Source organism: Pleurodeles waltl, chromosome 7 (genome assembly GCF_031143425.1).
Source record: "Pleurodeles waltl isolate 20211129_DDA chromosome 7, aPleWal1.hap1.20221129, whole genome shotgun sequence".
Lineage (NCBI taxonomy): Eukaryota > Metazoa > Chordata > Amphibia > Caudata > Salamandridae > Pleurodeles > Pleurodeles waltl.
In genome coordinates, this window is record NC_090446.1 from 1130949796 (window position 1) to 1130973167 (window position 23372).

Below are 23372 nucleotides of genomic sequence, written 5' to 3' on the forward strand. Positions count from 1 at the left end.
TGTAGGACTTGAGTTGCCTAGACATGTCCCCAGAAGTCCATTGTACTGCCATGGAGGGGACTGCCTGACTCAACGGAAAAAGTTCAGTTTCCACTGTAATTAACCTCTTAGCTGCTGGGCCTCCCCCCCCCCCCCCCCCCCCCCCCCAGTGCTGAGCCCTTTTTCAGCTGTTTAGGGTAATTCGCACTTAGGCCTTCATAACTTTTTGTCCACATAAGCTATCCACGCCAAATTTGCATCCCTTTTCCCCCCCCAACATCCTAGGGATTCTAAAGGTACCCAGAGTTTCTGGGTTCCCCTGGAGGAGACTAAGAAATTAGCCAACATACACCTAAAATTTCGTTTAAAAAAAAAAAATAAATGGGGGGAAAAAAGGGCTGCCGAAGAAGGCTTGTGTTTTTTTTCTCTGAATGGCACCAACAAAGGGTTTGCGGTGCTAAAATCACCATCTTCCCAGCTTTCAGGAACAGGCAGAGTTCAATCAGAAAACCACATTTTTCAACACAATTTTGGCATTTTACTGGGATATACTTAATTTTTACTATTTTTGGTGATTCAGCCTCCTTCCAGTTAGTGACAGGAATGGGTGTGAATACTGGATCCCGGAAAGCTAAGCATTTCTGAAAAGTAGACAAAATTCTGAATTCAGCAAGGGGTCATTTGTGTAGATCCTACAAGGTTTTCCTACAGAAAATAAAAGCTGAAATCAAAAATATTGAAATTGAGCAAAAAAACCCAGCCATTTTTCTCCACGTTTTAGCAGTGGTTATTGCACATCTCTGAATTCCGGGGTGCCCATACTAACATGTGCATTACATGCCATTTCTCAAATAGATGTCTTTTTTTACACACTGTCTTACATTTGGAAGGGAAAAATGTAGAGAAAGACAAGGGGCAAGAACACTTGTTGTGCTGTTCTGTGTTCCCCCTAAGTCTCCCGATACAAATGGTACCTCACTTGCGTGGGTAGGCCTAATGCTCGGGACAGGAAAGGCAATATCACAGTTTTACACTGAAATCTGACGTGTTTTTTGCAAAGTGCCTAGCTGTAGATTTTGGCCTCTAGCTCAGCCGGCACCTAGGGAAACCTACCAAACCTGCGCATTTGTGAAAACTAGACACCTAGGGGAATCCAGGATGGGCTGACTTGTGGGGCTCTCACCAGGTTCTGTTACCCAGAATCTTTTGCAAACCTCAAAATGTGGCCAAAAAACACTTTTTCCTCGCATTACGGTGACAGAAAGTTCTGGAATCTGAGAGGAGCAACAAATTTCCTTCCCCCCAGTGTTCCCTCAAGTCTCCCGATAAAAATGGTACCTCACTTGTGTGGGTAGGCCTACTGCCCGCGACAGGAATAGATCACACAACGGTCAATGTTGGTCCTTACATGAGGCAACCGTTGACCCTGGGGTGATCCATTCCTGACGCAGGCCCTAGGTATAGGCACTCAAGTGGGGTAGTGCTTTTATCAGTACAGGTGAGGAATCACTGGGTGGTAGGAATTTTGTGGATCCCAGCATATTCCTGTAGTTTGTGTGACAGAAATGTGAGAAAAAATGAGTTTTTATTAATCATTTCAGCTTTGCAGGGTATTCTGGGTAAGAAAACTTTGGGGGATCCGCAAAAGTCACACCTCTGTGGACTCCCCCGGATGTCTAGTTTCCAGAAATGTTTTGGTTTAGTATATTTCCCTATATGGCCACCGAACCCAGGACCAAAAACAGAGGTGCCTGCCTTACAAAACCAGTTTGTTTTGTGATAGATAATTCTGATGTCTCCATAATACGATTTGGGCGGTGGAATTTGTGGCCGAACTAAATTGGGGAGCTCCCAAGAGAGCACTCTCTCTCTCTCTGCTTGCTGCTGCATTTACCTGCTCTATGGGTTGGGCTTGCCCCGTTGTACAGACTGTGCTTGTGAAGGGATAGCAGGACTGTCCTCATCGCCTCCCTCATAATTTACTGGAAGAGGTGTTATACAATGGGACTTCTCCAACTGAAGAACCACTCCTAGAGTCTGCGCCATTGTCCTATCCCTCAGATGCTGTCTCAGTATCTGCTGTCTCAGTCTCTGATCCTATGTCAGAGCTGTCCTCTATAACACAAGTGACGGCGTCAGCTGCGGTCATCCATCAAGATGCCATCTCTGCTATTAGCTAAACTGTTGCTATAAAACACTAGCCTATGTAGACAGTCACAAAATTGCTGGTGTGTGTGTGATACGTGCAACAGTAGAGGCCACCTTACCAGCGCTTCGTCCCTCAATCAGCACGTTCTTTCAAAACACTAAAAAAAAAACCCTTGTCACATACCATTTGTCACAGTCTTTTAGCACCTCCTGCGCCCAGTCGAACAATCATTATTGGTGCTCCCACTCACATGTCCTCCTCCTCGGATTCCCTCATTACCATCCAGCAAAAGTGCATTTCATCTCTCCATAGCCGCCACCCATCCTGCACATACATTTCGTTTGTATTATAGCACAGGAAATGGCTCACTTTACTAATGTACTCAACTATTTACATAAAATACAGATTTGCTCTTTGCAGTAGGCATATAAACCTTCGGCGCTTCTTTATGGCACTAAAACTGCCACAAGACAAAAGTCTGATCCTTTTGTAGCAGAAACATAATTACAAGACTTAATTGACTTTTTTTTATTGCTGCCTAAAAGCTACAGTTGAAATGCGTCAGATGAAGTATGTGCATTGCTTTGAAGATGCAAGCTGCAACCACAAGACAACTGGTGGCAAATATATATGTGGGTCTGGTTTTCCTGGGGGTCGATCGCAACCCTCAGGGAAACCACACATGCATTGGAAAAAGTGATCAATATATATATATATATATATATATATATATATATATATATATACACATCCATCTATATATAGATATATCTATCTATGTAGATAGATATATCTATCTACATGGACTTATCTATAGATAGATCTATATATATATGTGTGTGTGTGTATGTATATATATATATACACACACACACACACATATATATAGATCTATCTATAGATAAGTCCATGTAGATAGATATATCTATCTACATAGATAGATATATCTATATATAGATGTATATATCTATATATATATTTTTTTTAGTAGTTGTATGATTTCCTTGGGGGCCAAAATGGCCACCTACATCGTTATAAAAATAAAATAAAAAATATGCCCGGTTGTTGGGGGGCGGGGCGGAGTTTTCCAAAGGGCCGACCCCCGCCAAGTGAAATCCCTTGTGTCTAGTGGCGTTTCCTGGCCCTCGAGGGCCAGGAAACGCATACAGGAAGGCCTTGTATGAAAGTGGAGAGTCTCCCCTTTCATACAAGGCTTCCAGAACGTGGGGAAGGCCGTTTGGGGCCGTTTTCCAGCCGCTTCCTGCTCCGATAGGGAAAACAACAATGTAACTCGGCGCGCTGATGTCACAAAGGGGCGGGGGAGACACGGAAAAGCTTCTGTGTCTCCTGGGTAGTGGGAAAAAAAAAATCCTCGGGTGCGACACACCTGAGGATTTTTTAACTCCCTCCCTGGTGTCGGCCACTGGTCGTGACCCACACCAGGGAGGTAGTGCGGGCGTTGGCTAGTGGCTGACGCCCTCAGTCAACAGGTTAAACAAAGCAGTAGAGAACTTTGCTGTTCACATGTACTCTGTTGGCCCAGACCACCTCATCTGCAGAGAACCTACCAGGAGTGCATCCTGCAGAAGACATCTTTCCAGCTTGCCCCCTACAGTCCACCTTATTTATCTTCCCACCATCTTCAGAGAGTTTAATGGTGTAGGCTTGCTCTTTTACATTTAGATTCACCACCAACCCCTCTGTCTCTCCTGTCACGGAGTTAAAGATCTTGGACCAGCTAAGCAGAAGATTGTTTACTTTGAGAAATCGGAGGTTCTTTCTAGATCTCAAAGTTCTCGACAAGGTCCTGAAGAAGGAAAAGTACAACTTAATTTCCTTCTTTCTGCCATTGAGTCCTGAGATGTCTAGTCTGGTTGAATCTGCAGAACGTCAGTTTCCACATACTGAAGTTATCCTCTGCAAGGGTTACACAAGACCTCCACTTTTAATTTGTGGTAATCCATTCAGGCCAGCTTTACCCGTTTTCAAAACAATGGTGGCGGCTTACATTCCTTGCTAGTGCATCCACATCTACCCGTATGTGGATAATTTTTTCCTGAAAGCCAACTCTCTGCAAGATCTCCAGCCAAGTTTCTTGATGCTTTTAAGTAGTCTTTCTTCCTGATCAACCAGGAGAAATCCAGTCTAATCACTGTCCAAAATCTTTAGTTAATTGAAGCAGCTGTGGATATGTGGCAATTACACAAAAGTTTCTAAAAGCGCACATTGCTGTGTTAGTCCCTGGCACTTAGGGGAACTACTTTGTTTGTGGATGTGAAAATATAGAGTGATGCTGCTCACACTAAAGTTAGCCAATGGCTGAAGTGGGAGGACTATTCCCTCCCCCCTTTAGTTATGAGCCCCGATAAGTCCAAAACTAGTCTGGCGTTGTTTGTGTTTCTTATTGGAGTGCTCTTCGTCTTGCAGTTTGTGATGTATTTCTCCCATAAGGAGCAGCTTCCCTACTGATTTGGATACGTTGGGCCTCGGTGTGGATTGGCACAGTGGGTAAAAAACGATCATAAGACTATTTGCAACAGTTAATTCCATCACATTTTGTGTTTGATGTGTATGCTACCCACATCACTGTGTATTCTTCAGTGTCTCTAGTTTTCCCGAAAGGATTGGTAGGCTCCTGCAAGCTGACCAAAACTATGCCGAAATACTGCAGGCTTCCCCAATGGAATCTTCTCCAATCAAAACCATTCTCTTTTGTCTAATTTGTCAATTGTAGCTCAAACCCAAAGATAACCAATCCATGCTTGATAACTCTTCACTCAAAAGACCTTGAGGATCACAGATTTGAGTCAAGCTTCAAGACGGATATGTGCGTGTGTGAGAAAGATTAAAAGAAACTACAATGTTTTGTGGGAAGAAAAAGTCAAATCTGACAAATGTCTTCTTCAGCAAGATATCCGAACGAGCCAATAGGGGCAAGTGCTGTCTAGCACCCAGCGACAGAAACCTTATGATATGTAGATGTTTAAGTTATTTGGTCAGCCTTTGTTACTGTAAGCTAGGGGGTGGTATCTGTGAACAAAAGGCTGGTGTGGTATGCCTCGATTTTGCTTGCAGCTAATTTTCAAATGTGCAGAATATACTAAACTCAGTTTATCGCCTGTGGGCACGTTGAACTCATAAGCAGATAAGACAGATCTGGCATGCAGAAACCTTAGGATGTATAGATGATACAAATATATGGTTGTGGTGTTTTTCCATACAACTGAAGGGTGATGTGTGACCAGAGGCCAGGTAGCCTAAACCAGGATTTTTCTGGCAGCTACTTTCAAATTTCCAAAATGCACTACGTCCAGGTTTTGTAATGTGAAACTTTTCTGGGTTTGCATGCTGTACATTGTTGCGCTATCTAGTGGTTGGGTCTGGAATTGTCTTTTTCTTAGTCCTCCTTTTTTCTTCTTTTCCTTTGGGGCTTCAGCAATCATTTGGTGCTGTGTTCTTCCCCCAGGGACATCAAATGTAACACCCACACCCTCAAGAAGTCCCTTTTCTGCTGCTGAACCATGTCAAGGCTCTGTGACTGCTGCAGCGGAGCCAAAAATATGTGCCCACCAAAACAATGAAGAAAACGGCTAGAAAAACCGGATTGATTGTTAACTTTGAAAGAAAAAAACTGCAAGGGAAATAAAAAAAAATCCAGGATTTTCCTGGAAATTCTGTCCACATGAGTCAGACAATGTGCGGCCGGGAAGAGTTGTTGAGAAGATAGAAGGTTGTGCTTGAAGTGCCACCGTATGTTCACCCAGAAAGACATCCACAAGGTCAGTAAGCTCTGTTTGTCCCAAAGACCACAAACTTGAGGAGTGTAAGGTATGTGCAGAGTTTCTGTCCAAGACCCTCACAGTTGTCAGAAGCAGAGGTGAACACAGTATGCCATGGTGCAGTCACACCAAAAGCAGCCCTCTCTTAAATACCTGGGCCTATTGAGTGATAAAGAAAACCCCAAAGAAACCAAGTTAGCTTGATGGGGACGAGCTGAGAGCAAGGAGTACGTCGTTGACTGAGACGGAACGGAGCATAATGTAAAAAGTGAATGCAGGTAACACTACTGAACTGCAGTGGGATTGAATACAAATTCTCAGACTATATGTCCTCAAAAGCACACTAGGTGTTGAGATTCTCAACAGTCGAAGGGAAATGGAAAGACAAAGAACCCCACAGGTCTAAGCGCAGAGTGTTTGGGACAGGTTTAGACTCCAGCTCGACTCCGAAAGAGGATTGCGATTGGCTTTGGAGCATCTTTTTTTTTTTATTCTACTCCTTTTCTGTTTTCCAAAGAGAAAGATTCAACACTGAGCAGTCTGTGTTCAAAGGCAGAAGCGCAAGCTTGAGTCCAAAATGTCAGCGCTACTTTAGAGGAAAATACAAAAACACTCCCTCAGATGCACAGCTTCCTGTGTTAGATCAATAAGAAAAAGACAATAAGAAAAAGTCAGTAAGGTCCTCCATCTTAGCTTCATCACAGTCAATTTGTAGAAATGGGCCCTAAACAAGAACATGGGGTCATCAGCCACTACCTGGGGAGCATAGGAAAGGTCCATGTGGATTTCCTCAGCAATGTAGTGCTTATCAAAAGTAGGAATTGCACAACACTGTAGCTCCTCTGACCTTTGCGCCCTGGAGACATATCTTCGATTTCCTGGATTGAGAGCAACTCTCCCCATCCTGGGAGGGGGCATTCTGGTAAAGAATAGATGGCATACTACTGTGCACGTTATTCGCCATCCCTGCTCGTCACAGGCTGGTGGAAGAGCTACAGTGAAGACAACTATGCATGTGTTTCGTAAAGCCCTATCTTTCAGTTGCTGCTATTGATTATGGATACTCTAATCGCTCGGTTTTTGGGACCCCTTTCACCCTAGCTCTCTCCATGGTTCACTCTCTCATGTATTTTTTCTTTCAGACAGTGGAGCACGGGTTTCCCCATCAACCCAGCGCCTTGGGATTCAGCCCTTCTCTACGTCTTATGGCAATCGGTACTCGCTCAGGAGCCATCAAGCTGTATCCTTTCTACAGTGTTTCCTATATTGAATGTGGATGGGGGAATGGTTTGGGGGAGGGTTCTGAGAAAAATAGTTCTGAATAACAACATTGCTATCTTTTATTAGAATAGAAATGCCATCAGTCTGGCTGACAATCTCTCTTGGATCCATACTTAAAGCCAGGTTGTTGGATACTTGCAGTACATTGGGACATGGTGGGAAGAGTAGAGTCATTAACTACAGGAGAAAGCACCTACCTCTCTGTGTGTGATAGAGAATTCTTGGGATACAGAGAATGGGGTCAACCGATGCATGAGATGGGTAAGCATGTGATATGTTTGATTGTAGTCCCTGGGCCAACCGGGGCATGAGGTGGGGAAACGTGATATATTTGGTTGTCATCCATCAGCTCCAGAATGCCAGATCGGAACCCCTAAATTGCTGTGCATTAAATCCAACATGGTTATGCCTGTAGCAGTTAAAGTTTAATGGGACATGTCTCACTGTACTTGATCATATATTTTCCTTCAGTGCCTCTGTCCATTTGTCCACTGAAAATAACTTCTCTATCTTTGTTGCTGGGAGCCTCTGTTTTATCTCATCACGTTTTTGAATGCTGCATCAGTGTAACCTATTCCTATCTTGTTTCTCTGTTGTATAAGAGTAGCATCTTCTGGAGGTATATCCATACTTGTGAAATTCTGTGTTAATGCCTTTGATGGATTTATATGTGTGTTTTTCTGTGAGTGTGTATTCAATCTGTGTATGCCCATGCCTTTGTATTTTTTCTTCCTCTGTGAATGTGTCTTATGGCCCAGTGTTAGTTATGCCTGAATTACCAGAAAGCAAAGGCAGATGCAGGTGATAAACATCTGCCTGTGCTTTGTGCGCTTTACTTGTGGGTGCATGTACACTTTTGCCCTACTAGTGCCAGTTTGGTGGTTGTCTTTTTCCTCTGTACCTTTGCTTGCACCTGCATCCTGTAACAGGGTGAGTCATGCTAATTGCACTTAAAAACACGACAACCACCCTGGGGTTCCTTAGTGCTAAGCAAAGAAGTAAGACATGACCTGATGAGGTAAAAAAAAAATGGTAGGCTTTCAGACCTTTCCTACAAGTGAGGAAGGAAGATTGTTCCAAAGGCAGCAAATGCAGCAAAAGAGTTGCCTCCTTGCAAGGACTTTTTGAAATGTGGAGTAGCAAGAAGAATTTCAGGAAAACGCAAAAATTGGCTGATGAGTGGGGTGAGCTTGGGTAATCACGGTTCCAGGCTTGGTTCTGGATGACTTGCAGCCTATGGATTTGATACTTGGGAAAGCCCAAGATAACTATAATCCATCTGCCTTCCTCTGGAAGGAGTTTCAAAGTAGTGGGTTTCATATGAAAAAAAGTCATAGGCATGAGCTACACCCGAAATCTCCAATCAATTTCAGATGGTTGTCTAATTTTACTGGTAATGAGATTACTGTGGTCTTGTGAGTGGGAAACTGACAAAGAGAGTCAGGGCAAATAGATGAAAACCTAGAGTGTTGTTAACAACTATTAAAACTTCAGTTTTATTAAGACTAATATCTAACAATTCCTGATACATCCTTTTTGGATATTAGTAAGAGAATTTATAATACTGTCAATTTAGGAAATGGGATTATTGAGTTGAAAAATCAGCTGAGCATCATCAGTTTAAGTGCAAAAAAAAAAAATCCAAATGTCCTGTTTAATGTTGCCAGCTGGAGCAAATGGATGTAAAAAAGAAGAGGGTTCAGAGCAAATGAGGACTGCTGAGGAAGCAAAGTTGCTGAACAGCACTTTTTGGCATCTTCCATTGAGAAATGACTTGAACCATTTTAGGGTGCGTCCTTTGACACTGTGGCAATTAAAATACTGAGTCCGTAGTATCAAAGATCGCCAAAAGATATAACTAAATCAAGGCACTCATACATTTTTTATCTGTTACCCTTTTCAAGTCTTCTAGTACTGCTAGAGAGTGTATTCTTTGCTGTAATTTGATCTAAAGCCAATCTGGGAATCCTATAGTTTTCTTAGCCATAATGAATTCCAAGAATTTTGGTAAAGTCAGAAGTAAGGTAATTGATCGTTAGTTTCTGACATTTGGTGGCTCAAGATTAGGTTTCTTTAGCATGGGGAGTAAAAAAATGCCATGATTCAGTTAATCTGATAGAGACTTCTAGCTGCAAATTCCTTACCTTAGAAATTCCTGACGTCCGCTTGGAATCCAGAATTTTTGCTAAGCAGTACCCTGCGCGCGGCCGTCGGGTGGTGTCGTTCGGATTCGCGTGGCGTCGTCTGTATTGTTGGAGCAGTCAATGACGTCACGTTGCCCATAAAGGCACCACTCTGGCGAACGTATGTCAGTTCTTTTCCTTCCGCCGGTTAAGCGCAGATCTGGAATCAAACTACCCTCTGTCTTTTTTGACAGGCCTTTACTGACCTTTTTGCCTTTTTTAAGTCTATGCAGGATGACATGGAGGAAGACATGGTTCAAGTCATGTGGCGCCTGCCATCGCGCCATGCCAGTGTCAGACCCCCACCAGGTACATCTCTGGTGCCTAGACCGAGAACATGACTCGAAGTCATGTTCCGACTGCCAGGCCACGTCCCCAAAAGCTTTGAGAGAGTGATCTCTGAAGCTCATGGCGGCCCGGCAGTCGACGTCACTTGGAGGTTATGGCCCCGATCGAGGAGGAGGTCGCGGGCCGCTTTAGGAGCCCCAAGTCCTCTTCTTCACACTTGAGGTCCACCAGGCACTCAGAAGAGGCACAAGAAGAAGTTCAAGCGGACTCCGGCCCGCCTGTCGACCAATGAGGTGATTTCATGGAACCGATGCCAGGGCCGACTTCGGGCCTCCCCCCCTTTCTGGGAGCCGGAATGACCCGCACTCTACTCAAGGAGTTTTTATGAGGCCATGTGTCTTGTATTTGAGTGGGCTGCCCCCACTGGCTTGCTTTCGGGCCCTGTTGGGGTCAGCAGGGACGCAATCAGAGTCCATGCCGGCAGCTTAGGCCTCAGCGCCAATGGGGTCTCTTGGATCCAATACCAGATCCGGAGCAACGCCGAGTGCACACAGTCTGCCTTCTCTGGCGGTGTTCGCGAAGTCTACGCTCCTCGCGCCACCGGCGCACACTGGTGGTGCAAGCCCCATTCTGGTACCTGATTAGCCTGAGTGACATCGTTGATGCCGGTTCCGACTTCAACAGTGCTGACAGGGGCCAGATCATTGCCTAAGTCCTACTATGATCAACCAGGCACAGGTGAAGAATGGGAGGGGTCTCAGGATCCTATAGAGTATGGTTTGGAGCAGATGGACTGGTTTGATGAACTAGGAGAAGCCAGCGGACTGGACACCTCTCAATATATTGGCATGCTCTCACCTCCTACTGTGGCTACGGAAGAGGGAGCTTCATATGCTAAGGTGGTGCTTAGGCCAGCTGAGGTCTTGGACCTGGATTTGCCTATGGTGCCGGTCAGGACTAACCTCCTGACTTAGGTGCTTCAGCCAGGGGTTTCCACATTGTAACCGATGTTAACCTTTAACAAAGCCCTCATTGATGTCCTGCTAGGGACGTGGTCCAAACCCAGCACAGGGGCTCCTGTAAATAGGAAAATTGGCCGCCGCCGTCACCCAGTTCCAAATGATCCTAGTTTCCTCACCCAACACCCCATCCCGGAGAGCTTGGTGGTCCAGGCCTCCACTTTCCATGGTGCTTCCCCTTCTGCTCTGCCCGGATTGTGAATCCAAGAGGCTGGATCATCTTGGGAAGAAAGTGTTTTCTTCCTCCAGCCTGGAATTGAGGTCTGTAAACACCTTATGCCTAATGGGATTTTTTTTCTCATACTTTATGGAATACAGTGGCACAGATGGTGCCCCAGGTCCCAGAGGGCATGCGGGACACTCTGTCACAAGCTGTCAAAGATGGAAGAGATGCAGCAAAGTTTACAACAAGGTGTGGTTTGGACACAACTGACTCGCTGGATAGGGCAGTTTCATCTACGGTGACCCTTCATCTCACACCTGGCTTTGTACATCTGGCTTTTCAGGGGATATCTAGGCTCTGCAGTGGGACCTGAAGTTCCAGTGGGCACAGCATCAGGGGAATCTCACCGACAGTTTAGATCTTGGAAGGAACAGCAAAAGTCCTGCAGTGGTTGTTAGTGAACTGCATTGGGTCAGATGCAGACTCCTCTCCCTTCCTCAGCCAGATCTCACAGTAGTGACAGATGTGTTACTTCTGGAATGAGGTGGCCATCTGGGAGAGGTAGAGATCAGAGGTCTCTGGTGGAATCCGGACTCCATCTCAATTTACTGGAGCTCCGAGCGATCAGACTGGCAATGAAAGCATTTCTTCCTGTTATAAAAGGGAAGATAGTGCAGGTGTTCACGGACAAAACTGCTGCAATGTGGGGGTACTGCAACAAGCAAGGCGATATGGCGCCGTGAACCCTTTGTCAAGAGGCTGTGCGTCTCTAAACATGGCTGAAACAGCAGGACATAACCCTGGTGGTTCAACACCTGGCAGATTCTGTGAACGCCAGGGAAGACAAAGTCAGCCGTCAATGCCTAGCGGATCAGAAGTGGTGTATCCAACCGGAGATGGCACAAGGACTCTGTCAGCAGTAGGGAGAGCTGTGGTTAGATCTGTTCGCCTCTGCAGAGAACGTGCAATGTCAGCAGTACTGCATGTTGGAGTTTCCAAAGCGGCAATCGATTGGCAACGCTTTTTGTTGTGAGTGGAGTTCAGTGCTCCTGCATGCCTTTTCGCCCATACCATGTCTGCCCAGAGTTCTGAAATAGATCAGGAACGACTGGGCCCAAGTGATCCTAGTGGCTCTGGACTGGGCATGGAGAGTCTGGTATCCCGAACTTCTGAAAATGAGCATTGATCCTCTGATCAGGCTGCCCCTTCAGAAAAATCTTCTGTCATAACAGAAGGGGAAGGTTCTCCACCTGAACCTGTCAACTCTGCATTTCCATGTGTGGAGATTAACGACAGTTGATGGCCTTTGACCTTCCTCCCGAAGTTTGTAAAGTTATTTTGGCAGCCAGGCGTCCCGCCACTAAAACGGTAAATGCTTGCCGGTTGAAACACTTTCTATATTATTGTGAAAAAGATCTATTGATCCATTTTCTGCTTCTCTTTCTGATATCCTTTTCTTCATACTATCCCTTGCACAGAAAGGTTCTGCCTTGGGCACTCTCAAAGGCTATCTTTTTGTCCTATTGGTGTTCCTTCGGATACCTGATCAGCCTTCACTTTTCAAGTCTCCTACAGTACATAGATTTCCCAAATGGCTTGAACATATGTTTCCCTCTATGCCCTTTGTTATGCCTCAATGGGACTTAAATCTGTTCCTCACATTTCTCATGTGTGATCCTTTCGAGCCCTTAGAGAACTGTCCCCTCCGGCTGCTCACCATCAAGGCAGTCTTCCTAGTGGCAATAATATCTGCCAGGAGGGTGAGTGAGATGCAAGTTCTTTCATCTAAGCCACCGTATCTCACCATCTTCACAGACAAGGTGGATCTCAGAACACGTGCCTCTTTCCTTCCCAAGGTGGTGATCCAACTTCATCTGGGTCAGAATATCATCCTGCCCCCCATCTTTGCTCCACTTGCATCCCTGTAAGGAAGAGGAGCGACTCCACTGACTGGGCCCAAAAAGAGAGTTGTCGTTCTACCTTGACCACGCAAAAGAGTTCTGGGTGGATGACTAACTCTTTGTGGGGTACGTGGGAGCAAAGAAGGGTCGGCCAGTGCAGAAACAAACCATTTTGCACTGGGTCGTTCTCTGCATTAAGATCTACTATGCACTGACCAAGAAGCAGCCTCCTGAGGGCTCATTCTACAAGGGGCAAAACTGCTACCAGTGTGCTAGCACGGGTTGTTCAAGTCCTAGATATCTGTCAGGCAGCAATGTGGACATCCTTGCACACGTTTGCAAAACACTACTGCCTGGACAATTAGGTCCGGAGAGCCTGACACTTTGCCCGTTCGGTCCCACAGAACTCTCTAGTGTAAGAAGAACTATCTCCTATCGCCAGGAGGTTATGGCGTGGGTATCTATTCTGAGGTAAGAAATCTCTAGCTAGAAGTCTCTATCAGATGAACAAGTTACTTACCTTCGCTAATGCATTATCTGGTAGAGACTAGCTGCAGAATCCTTACACCCGCCCATGCCTCCCCACTCTGCGGATATGTCTAACAGGGTCAGGGATTGTCCCTTTCAGGGCCCTAGTTTTTTTGCACAGATGAGCTGTTCGTTCTATCCATGGCTCTGCGCTACTGGCGTGGAAGTTTGTGGGAAAAAGAACTGACGTATGCGCGTGGGGGTGGTGCCTTTATAGGTAACTGTGACGTCACAGACGGCTCCAGTGATGCCGTCAGCTCCACACGGATCTGGACGATGCACGCGCAGGGTACTGCTCAGCACAAATTCCAGATTCCAAGCTGATACCAGGAAATTCTAAGGTAAGGATTCTGCAGATAATACATTACCAAAGGTATGTAACTTGTTCATCATGATCAGAACAAGATGTAAGAGTGAGAGAGAATCTGAAGACTAAGCCTACTACATTCAGGTACATTCTGTTGGAGCATTTTCATAGGTCTTAGTCACATGGCGAGACAACCTTTCATTTCCTTATGAACCTTTGGAGTTTAAAAGGAGGTGGGATAAGGACGTTCTCCAAGGAGCAATGAGAATTGGTCTCGGAGTCAAGATTATCAAATTAAGTGGCTTGCAATTGCTGGGTAACAACCAGTTCAGAGGAACCGGTATATTGTAGATAATTATCTCGCATATTGGGAAATGTTTTTTAAAAATGCACACAATTATATCGCAGAAGCTTTGTGTGGCTATATGGCTGCTGTGATAATCAAAGTACTAGACGTAGCTTCATTATTATCGTAAAGGTCTGTTTTTGTGAGTTATTTGCAGGCAGAAGTCATACAGTAATATTGTTTGTGTATATTATTGATTGCCTTTTAGTAAACTGATAGTGTGTTCTTAATAATGATCCTAGTTTATTTTGAATAATATAAATGCTATTACCTTTTACTTGTCTCACTTCCAGCTTAAGTCTAATAAGTGATTCTGAAAATCATGGTCAATGTTTGTGTTTTTCTTTCAGCTAGCTTTTAGTTAGTTGTGCTATTCAATTCACAATAGGAAGCACCCTGTTAATATACTCATTATAGCTCCTTTCAGTGAAGTAAGGTTGGGGTGAGGAAAAAGAGGCAGCAAGGTTATTGTCAGTAATGCTATGCAATTTCCTAGAAAAGGAGTCATTATAGAAGGGATATTTAGCCTGTAGGTGGTTAGGCGTTTGGCAGTCATCAGTCTAAAAGTGTAGGGGAATTGAAGAAGAGTAAATAGGATTGGATGGTGTCCTTATGGGATCTAGTAAATGGCCAGCTTAATAAGAGGGATAATTAATATTCAGATGGAGACCAAGGTCTTTACAATGAGAGAGAATCAAGTCACTGTAGAATCAAGTCACTGTTTTCTCAAGTTGGAGGTTTATGATCAAGGCCTTTAGGGAGCCTTTACAAACCTCCTTGGGTGCTCACAAAAGTGATGGTGGTAATTGCTGTACATCTTCAGAGCTTAGGGATAACCGTTTTCCCCTGCCTAGACTACTAGCTGTCGCAGGAAGACTCGCTACAGTCAGTTGTACCTGCAGATGGCAGTGAACCTTCTGACATCATTGAGGTTCTCATTCAATGAACCAGAGGCACAACTCACTTATTTGCAAAGACTTCCCCTTATAGGATTTATCTTAAACATGGAACTGTTCAGGGCCTTTCCTCTGCTGCAACAGGGCTAGGACATTTGGACTATGATCCCGATGTTCCAGCCTCAGTCCTGAATCTCTTTGAACAGCAGCTGTGAGGCTTCATATATCCTGCTTGTCCATTTCAAGAATTGTTGTATGTAGGCTCTGCAGTGGGGTATAAGAAGCCTCAATGGGCGCAGTGCCATGGAAATCTGTAGGACGTAATACAGGTCTCAGAAGATCTGCAGAGGTGGCCGCTCACCAGCAACGTGACCAACGGCATATCTGTTCCCCATCCAGAGCTGACAATGGTAGCGGATGCGTCATTTCTGCATTTGGGGAGATCATCTGGGAGAGGTGGAGATCAGAGCACTTTGGTCTGTAGAAGAAATCTGTCTTGGCCTGGATGTTTGAGCTGCATGCCATTTGCCTGGCATTGAAGGCCTTCTTTCTGTCCATCAAGGGAAGGCTAGTCCAGGTTCTCATACACAACACCACTATCATCTGGTGCAGCAGCAAGGAAGATGGGCGAGTTACTGAGTCCTGTCCTAAGAGCTGCTGCTTCTCTTGAGTTGGCTAGAGCATCAAGACATCTTCCTAATTCCGAACCACATTTCTTAAAATGCTAGGGTGGACAAGCTTAGCCAGTGGTGTCTGGTGGATCTGATAGAGACTTCTACTTGCAAATTCCTTACCTTTGAATTTCCCCCAGGCATCAGACTGGATCCAGAAAATTTTCTGTGCAGTACCCCTTTGCGTCATTAGGTGGCGTTGATCATCGCATATAATGTCGCAAGTCCTATATAGGTTTCACCCTGTCGTGCTGACGTCCGTTTCTTTTCATGACTTTCCATGCCTTAAACGCAGAGACATAAAGAACATTGACTACTGGTGCGTCCAAACAAAGGCCCTTAAGGGGAGTTCCTGTCCCTAGTTATTAGTTCGCAGAGCAGGGAGGATGGGTGAGTCGGTAAGGAATCTGCAACTAGACTATGGCCCTCAGTATGAACACGGCGGTTTACACCGCCGTGTTCGTGCTGGGGGTCTTTCCAGTGACCGCCAGCTCCTCCGGAACCCTGCTGGCTGTATAAAGAACATTCCTCTGGGCCGGCGGGTGGAAACAGTGTTTCCACCTGCCGGCCCAGAGGAATGCCTGGCCGGAGCAGGCCATCAATGTCTCTGTGCGGCGGGTGCAGCTGCACCTGTCGCGCAGATCACTGCTCGTAAATCAGGCAGTGACCTGCGCGATGTGGCACTGCACAGGGGCCCCTGCACTGCCCATGCCAAGTGCGTTGGCAGCGCAGGGGCCCCCAGTGGTGCCCTGGTGCACCACTTCCGCCAGCCTTTCCCACCAGGGAAAGGCTGGAGGCAAAGGGATCATTATCCGAGGGTCAGCAGCGCTGCCCTGTCGGATAATGATGCCGTCCAGCGCCAGGCTACCTGACGGAGGCAGCCTGGCGGTGAGTAAGGGCCGCCTATGGCGGCCCTCCATGGCTTCATTATGTGGCGGTGTGGGCCGCCATGCCGGCTGGTGGGATTTCCCGCCACCGCCATGTTCATAATGAGGGCCTATGTCTCTTCCAGATAAGGTGCTACCGAAGGTAAGTAACTTGTTCATCTGATAGAGACTTCTAGTTGCAGATTTCTTACTTTTGAAAAGATACCCAAGCAATACCATCCGCAGAGGTGGGTCTACGAACCAGGATCGTACTACAAAGTCATGCAGACCCGAACAGGCAAAGTACCCATCCCTACGGACCTGACTGTCTAGGCAGTAGTGTTTGAACATGTGCAAGGATGCCCACATGGTCGCCGGACAGATATGAAGGCCTGGAACTCCGTGTGCTAACTCAGTTGGAGCTCGAGTAGAATGAGCATACCAGCCCTCAGGTTGTTTGGCCAGTGTGTAGCAGATCTTATTGCAGAGTATGACCCATCTGGATATAGTACACCTTTACACTGCCTGACCTTTCTTCGCACCCATATAACTGACAAAAAGTTGATCATCTGTCTGGAACTCTTGTTTATGATCAAGGTAAAACGCCAGCGCTCTTTCTGGGTCCAGGCGGTGGAGTCTCTCATCTTCCTTAGACGATGTGGGGGTGCATAAAAAGTAGGCAAGGTGATGGATTGGCCTACATGAAAGAGCATAACTACTTTTGGCAGAAAGGAAGCACTAATGGGAAGCAGCACTTTATCAGGATAGATGGAAAGATAGGACATCTTACATGAAAATGCCTGTTGCTCACTCCTGTGGGCAGATGTAATGGCCACAAGGAAGACTGTTTTCAAAGTGAGAATCCTTATAGGACAATTTTGGAGAGGAGCGCATATCAAAAATGTCAAAACCAAATTCAAATCCCTTTGAGCTTTGTCAAGGTGGATAGACCTCTGCATTAAGAACTGCTTCGCACTGGCCAAGAAGCAGACTTTGGAAGGACAGACTGCTCATTTAATTAGCACCAAGTCTGCTACCAATGTGCTGGCAAAAGATGTGCCTGATCTTGACATCTGTCAGGCTGTTGGCTATTGGTGTCCCTGGTTCTGTTCATGAACCATTACTGCTTTGACAGCCAGGTCCAAAGGGAAGGACATTTTGCTCATTCACCCTTCAAGACTTTTTGGTCTGGGTCAGTGTTGGGACAGAAAAGTGCTTCTCGTTGTGACGGACATGTACATTTGCCCTGAGTGCCCCAGCTGCAATAATGTCTGGATCCCTGGTGCAGATTTTTGTTGTCATGGACAAACACTGCTCATGCATGTGTGCCATGATATAGGCCTACCTCATGGGTTGCGGTCTTGTTCGACCTGAAGGGGTGTCCAACGCGCTACGATTATAGTGGTGAAAGGCTACTGCCTTTACCAAGAGTGAAGCAGCATTAGGGTGGTGGTGGCAGCATACTCATAATGTGTAATTATCAGTAGCAGTGAACAAGCCTTGTTATCTGTGTTCCTGGAATAAGAGCTACCAGCTCACTCATGTAAAGTTCTGCTACTGTGTGCTTAACTTACCCTTGACCTAAATTTAGTATATAGTGCAGTGCAGAGTGTATGTGTGCCTGTGACTGTTACACCAAATGGAAGATTCTGGGTTCCATTTTGGGAACTGGGCTGACTGGAGGAGCATAAGAAGGTAGGGGTATCCAACACAGACAGATTTGTCAATTGCTGCATTCCTCTGAGCTGGGTGGAGCACACACATTGCAGGAGGAAGATCCAGTCTCTCCAGTACAATTTAAAGGGTGCTCTTTGATTCAGAGAGAGGACACTGGAAAGGGGCTGATAAGAGAATCATAAAGAGTAGGGCTGTGGGCCCGAGGTATCTTTTCGATACACACACCGTTGTGGCTGAAATTAGGGTGTGAACTTGTAGTCACTCCCATGGTCTGTGTTGAGGAGCTACAAGATTTGGAGTCGCTCCTGTTTTGACAGGCTGCTTTCTGGAGGAAGGGAAGAGCAGAGAAGAGGGCATTTCAAACGGAAAAGACCACCAACACAAACCTCAAAGACTCAGACCCTAAATCACATTTTGTGTCTGGAAATGGACTATAACAGTGGTTCCCAACCTGTGGTCCAAGGTCCCCTGGGGGTCCGCAAAGCCTACTTGGGGGGGATTCCGTGACTGCTCAGAGAATGAAATAATATTATTAGTAATGACTCAGTGAGGGGTCCCCGGATTCCAGTAATGATTCAGTGGGGGTCCACGGAAGTCAAAAGATTGGGAACCACTGGACTATAAGAAGGATAGCTCAAGACCCCAATTTTTTTAAACTTTCAAACAGCCAGTCAGGCTGTGTGAGGAGGAGAAGCTCTGCAAGGCTTCTACCTGTGTTCAGTACTGGGATCAAGGCCTGCCAGTCTAGCTGGATGAGGGGACATCATTGGGGGACATCATGATCACCTGCCCCCAGAACCTGGAGCACCAATGCCTGCCTGCTTGCCAAGACCAGTGAGTCCTGTGAGGAAGAGGAAAGCGCTGAAGGAAGCAAGGTCTGGGGAGGATCCAGGGAAGTGGATCGCTGTAGGGAGATTAGAGGAGACAGCTGCTGCACTGGTTGGGTTGTTACCAGTATGCAGGTTCTAGGTTTTTTTAACATCTTTTTATTGTTTACTGCACAGATTAACAATAATTGTAGCATTGTCATAATAGAATTTAATTGATCTGTGACAAATTATAATGTGAACAACTTAGGTCCAATCACAATCCACAGTATTCATCTTCTACAGTGCGCAGCTGAATCACAAGTTATAACTAGATCTATAGTTAGCAGTTGACGGAATCTGTTGTTTATATTACACCTTTCGTGTGTGTGTGTCGGGATGCGATATGCAATGGCAACTGTTAAAGTGCATACTCCAGTTGTATGTTTGTTGCTTACTTGTGTAGCGCATATGGCCCGTACTGTACCCCTTTGGGTTCAGTTATAACAATGATATGATTCCTTGTTTTTTTAGGGGCCCAGCAGTGTTTCCTCCTTAACTCTATTCTTACCACCCTTGTTATCCTCTAAGTCAGTGTCAGTCCGTTTGTGTATTCACAATGGGTGCATTCTATATGACTATTTCCCGGTGTACGGGACTGTGTATGGGATATCCTCTGTCTACTTTCTCATGGTGCTACCAGGATTCATGGTGGGTTCTCATCATTTTTAACCTCCAGTTTGGTGACAAACATTTCCCAGGCATCACACCCAGTGTGCGTCTGACCTTTGTCTAATAACTTACGTAGTACCTGGTGCTCTGTGTGTGCCCAGTGCAGCGTCAAGGTGTGCCATGTTTTCAGATCTGGCGCTTTAGGTGCTTTCCAGTTCATAGCAATCAACCTTTTGTGCACTATGAATGCCAGGTCTGCAAACCTGTGAATATATCTGTGCTTTTTTTTCCCCTGATCCTAACTCCCAGTAGACAGGAGCCAGGATCTAGCGTGAATACAGTGTCTCTTATCTCTGAAATGTCAGCCACTACTCCCCGCCATTCCACCCCAAGGGACCGCATTCCCAGACCATATGATAGAAATGGGCTGACGGGGAGCCGCAGCGAGGGCAAAGAGGGTCCGTCCCAGGAAACATATGCTTCAGCCACGCAGGTACGAGGTATGTCTGGTGTGTGTAATTAAATTGGGTGTACCGAAATCTGGGATTTCTTGACACACTACGGGTGTGGTACAGGTCCTGCGACCACTCTTCAGATGATAGCTGGTTCGGTAGAACAGCATTCCATCGGATTCTAACATTCTCTAATCCATTTTCGGGAAATCTGTTTAAAACTTCATATAAATTTGTTATGACTTTAGTGTGATTGTCATATGACAACATATGGTGCAGCGCAGGGGAGATAGCTGGTTCCCGGTCTCCTGATGACCCTGCCTTCTTAATTAAGTGGCATATAGAATAATATGCTAGGAATTGTCCTGGCCCCACCGCAGGGAGGTCTTTTATGGATTCAAAGGACATTATGACTCCTTCCTCAAAGCAGTCTCCTACCGTTAGTATGCCCGCCTCTGCCCAAACTGTGGTAGAATACGTACCAGCTATTTTCCCCCTTCCTGGGATTTGTCTTATTGGGACAAGGGGGGAGTATGGGATTCCCAATCAGCCCTTTTGTATATACCGTGACCAGCATACGTGCACAGCTATCATTAATGGGTTACCGGAGGTCCCTTTTGCTAAAGTATTCGACAGCCATGTAATCAATGGCATGCCATGCAGCTGTGTCCTGATTCATGTGGATTTGGGTCTGTGTATCCAATTTAGTATCCATTGCAATTGTGCAGCAGCAAAGTACAGTTCAACGTTTGGGGCGCCCAGTCCTCCCTCGTTTAATGGACGCTGCAAGGTGGCAAAAGCAACTCATATAAGTCCCAATAGTACTGTGTTTAATTCACGGAAGAAGCTTTTAGGCACTACAATTGGCAAAGCCGCAAAAAAGTAAAGAAGTCTGGGAAGCAGTAGCATGTTTGCTATTGCCACTCTACCTAATGGTGACGGTGGCAGTGAGCACCAGAAGCGCAAGGACCCCTTCATAGAGTTCAGCATGCGCCCCAAGTTACCGTCCCTCAGGTCACCAGGCTTGTAGTAAATATGAACTCCTAGGTATTTGAAGATGTCGAAGCACCATTTCAAACGCCCGCTGGTACATTCTCCCTATACTCCGTAGCCCATTCAGTCAATGGGAACACACACGACTTATCTCAGTTCACCATCAGTCCCGATATCCTTCCATACTCCTCCAATAGGGATATCACCAAAGGCATGGTTTCACTCCCCCTGCTCATATATATCAGGGCATTGTCCGGTTATAGCGAGAGGATATGGCGGGTTCCCTCTCTGAGCACTCCCCACTGCTCCCCCTCTGCCCGTAGCGTAGATGCCAATGGTTCCATCGCGATGGCGAACAATAAGGGAGATAATGGGCACCCCTGTCTGGTACCCCTTCCAATTGGGATGCTGTTGGATACAATGCCTCCTGTCTTCACTCTGGCCCTGAGTTCGGCATACAATGTCTACACCCAGCGTATGTAACTAGGGCCAAACCCCATACTCTGCATAGTTACAAACAGGTAGTCCCACCCCGGCGTGTCAAATGCTTTTTCGATGTCCAATGATATTGCCACATTATGGTGTGCCTCCGACGGAGTGCCCCCCATTATACTCAGCAGCCTGCGAATATTCAGAAATGTATTGCGTTTTAGGATGAAGCCATTCTGGTCTTCGTGTACCAAGGTGTGTATTATGGGAGCCAACCTATTGGCCAGGATTTTGCCCAATATTTTGCAGTCTAGGTTTAGGAGCGAGAGTGGTCTGTATGACTTAACATCTGTAGGGTCACAACCCTGTTTGGGCAGAACCACCATCAATGCTTCCCGTTGTGTGGGCGGGAGTAATTTGCGGGTCCACGCCTCCTCAAACACCGCCAGCAAGTGTGATTTCAAGTGTTTTGAGTAAGTGGTGTAATATTCTATTGGCAAGCCATCTGTTCCCAGCGCTTTATTCCTGGAAATCTGTGCCATGGCCACCTCCAGCTCTTACATTGTTAAAGGAGCCTCTAGTGTATCTCTACCTGCTTGTGACAATTGTGCTAAAGCCTGCCCTCCAAGAACAGTCTCCAATTGTTGGGTAGTGCACGTTGCCTGTCCCTTATATAAGCATGTATAGTAATCCCCAAACGCTTTATTAATTGCTTCCTGACTGGTGGCCGTAGTTCCATCAGTCAGTGGTATAGTCCCTATAGGGGCTTGCTGGCGATCCTCATGAAGTAGCCATGCCAGCAATCTCCCGGATCTGTCTCCTTCTGTTTGTAGGCGCGTTAAGTAATAATTGTAGTCATGATGGCGAAGCCTTAAGTCTGCCTCGTTATATTTTGTACGTATGTTCCCTAGTTCTTCGTATGGTGCCCCGTTCCATACCACTGCAATTTCCAGCTTTCTCATCTTTTTCCAATTTGGCAACCTCATCATGAAGCGAGCGTCTCACCCCGCAGCTGGCAGATAGACAATGTCCCCGGACAAGACTTTATGTGCGTCCCATTCCATCGCTCTTGTATCTGTGGAGCCCTTGTTTATTTCCCAGTAGTGTCTTATTGTTGTGTTTAATTCCTCTCCAAAAGCCTGATCTAGTAGGGCCTCCCCCCTGCAGGCGCCAGGTGGGGATCGCGGAGCGTCTCCTTCCCCATCGCAGCGTTAGACCTAAGCGGAGAGTGATCAGATAGTGTTTTGGCCAGGTATTCAGCGTCCTTAGCCAGGCAACACATGTCAGGGGATCCCCACATAATGTCTATCCTGGTGTGTACCTTGTGGGGTGCTGAATAGAAAGAGTATTCTCGTTGCATTGGGTGACTTATACGCCAGAGATCGTGTAGTCTCATGTCTCCCGCCCATGTCAATAATGGACCAGTAGTACTCCCGTGTGGTAGCCCTCTCGGGGTTAGGATTGATCGATCAAGCACCATGTCAGGTGTACTATTAAAATCACCTCCCCACACGGCTGATGCTTCGGGATTGACTAACAAGGCTGGTGTAAGTGTACGCAAAAATTCAGGCAGTGCACTGTTAGGGGCATAAATCCCTATTATCGTAAGTTGTCTACCATCTAGCTGCCCCTCTATTACCACATATCTGCCCCCTTGATCTATTCTGTGTGTGCTGGACATACAGTACCCCCTGAGCTATCCACACCAATACCCCCCTGGCATAGGCCGAGTATGATGTGCCCATGATCTGTCCTCCCCAGTGCCCACTTAACACCTTCAGATCAGCCTCCAGTAAGTGTGTTTCTTGTAGTATGGCAATATGTATCCCCTAACGCTTAGGGCAGGCATGAATACGGTGTCTTTTGCCCTGCGACGCCATTCCCCGTACGTTCCACGTAATTATATTGCATTCATACATAACGTATTTTGAGATCTGCACCATATGTTGTAGAGTATTTGTGTTTGTGCCCTGGTCTGGTCTACCAC

The 23372-nt window shown here is 46.1% G+C and overlaps 1 protein-coding gene across 3 annotated transcripts in view; it reads left to right on the forward strand.

The window, feature by feature from the left end:
- Positions 1 to 23372, forward strand: part of LLGL2 (LLGL scribble cell polarity complex component 2) — a 624825-nt gene that overhangs the window by 99611 nt on the left and 501842 nt on the right. For all 3 annotated transcript variants that reach the window (XM_069200160.1, XM_069200158.1, XM_069200159.1), the window contains exon 3: positions 7050 to 7147. In XM_069200160.1, the coding sequence (XP_069056261.1) occupies positions 7050 to 7147 (98 nt within the window). The remainder of the gene's footprint in view (positions 1 to 7049; positions 7148 to 23372) is intronic.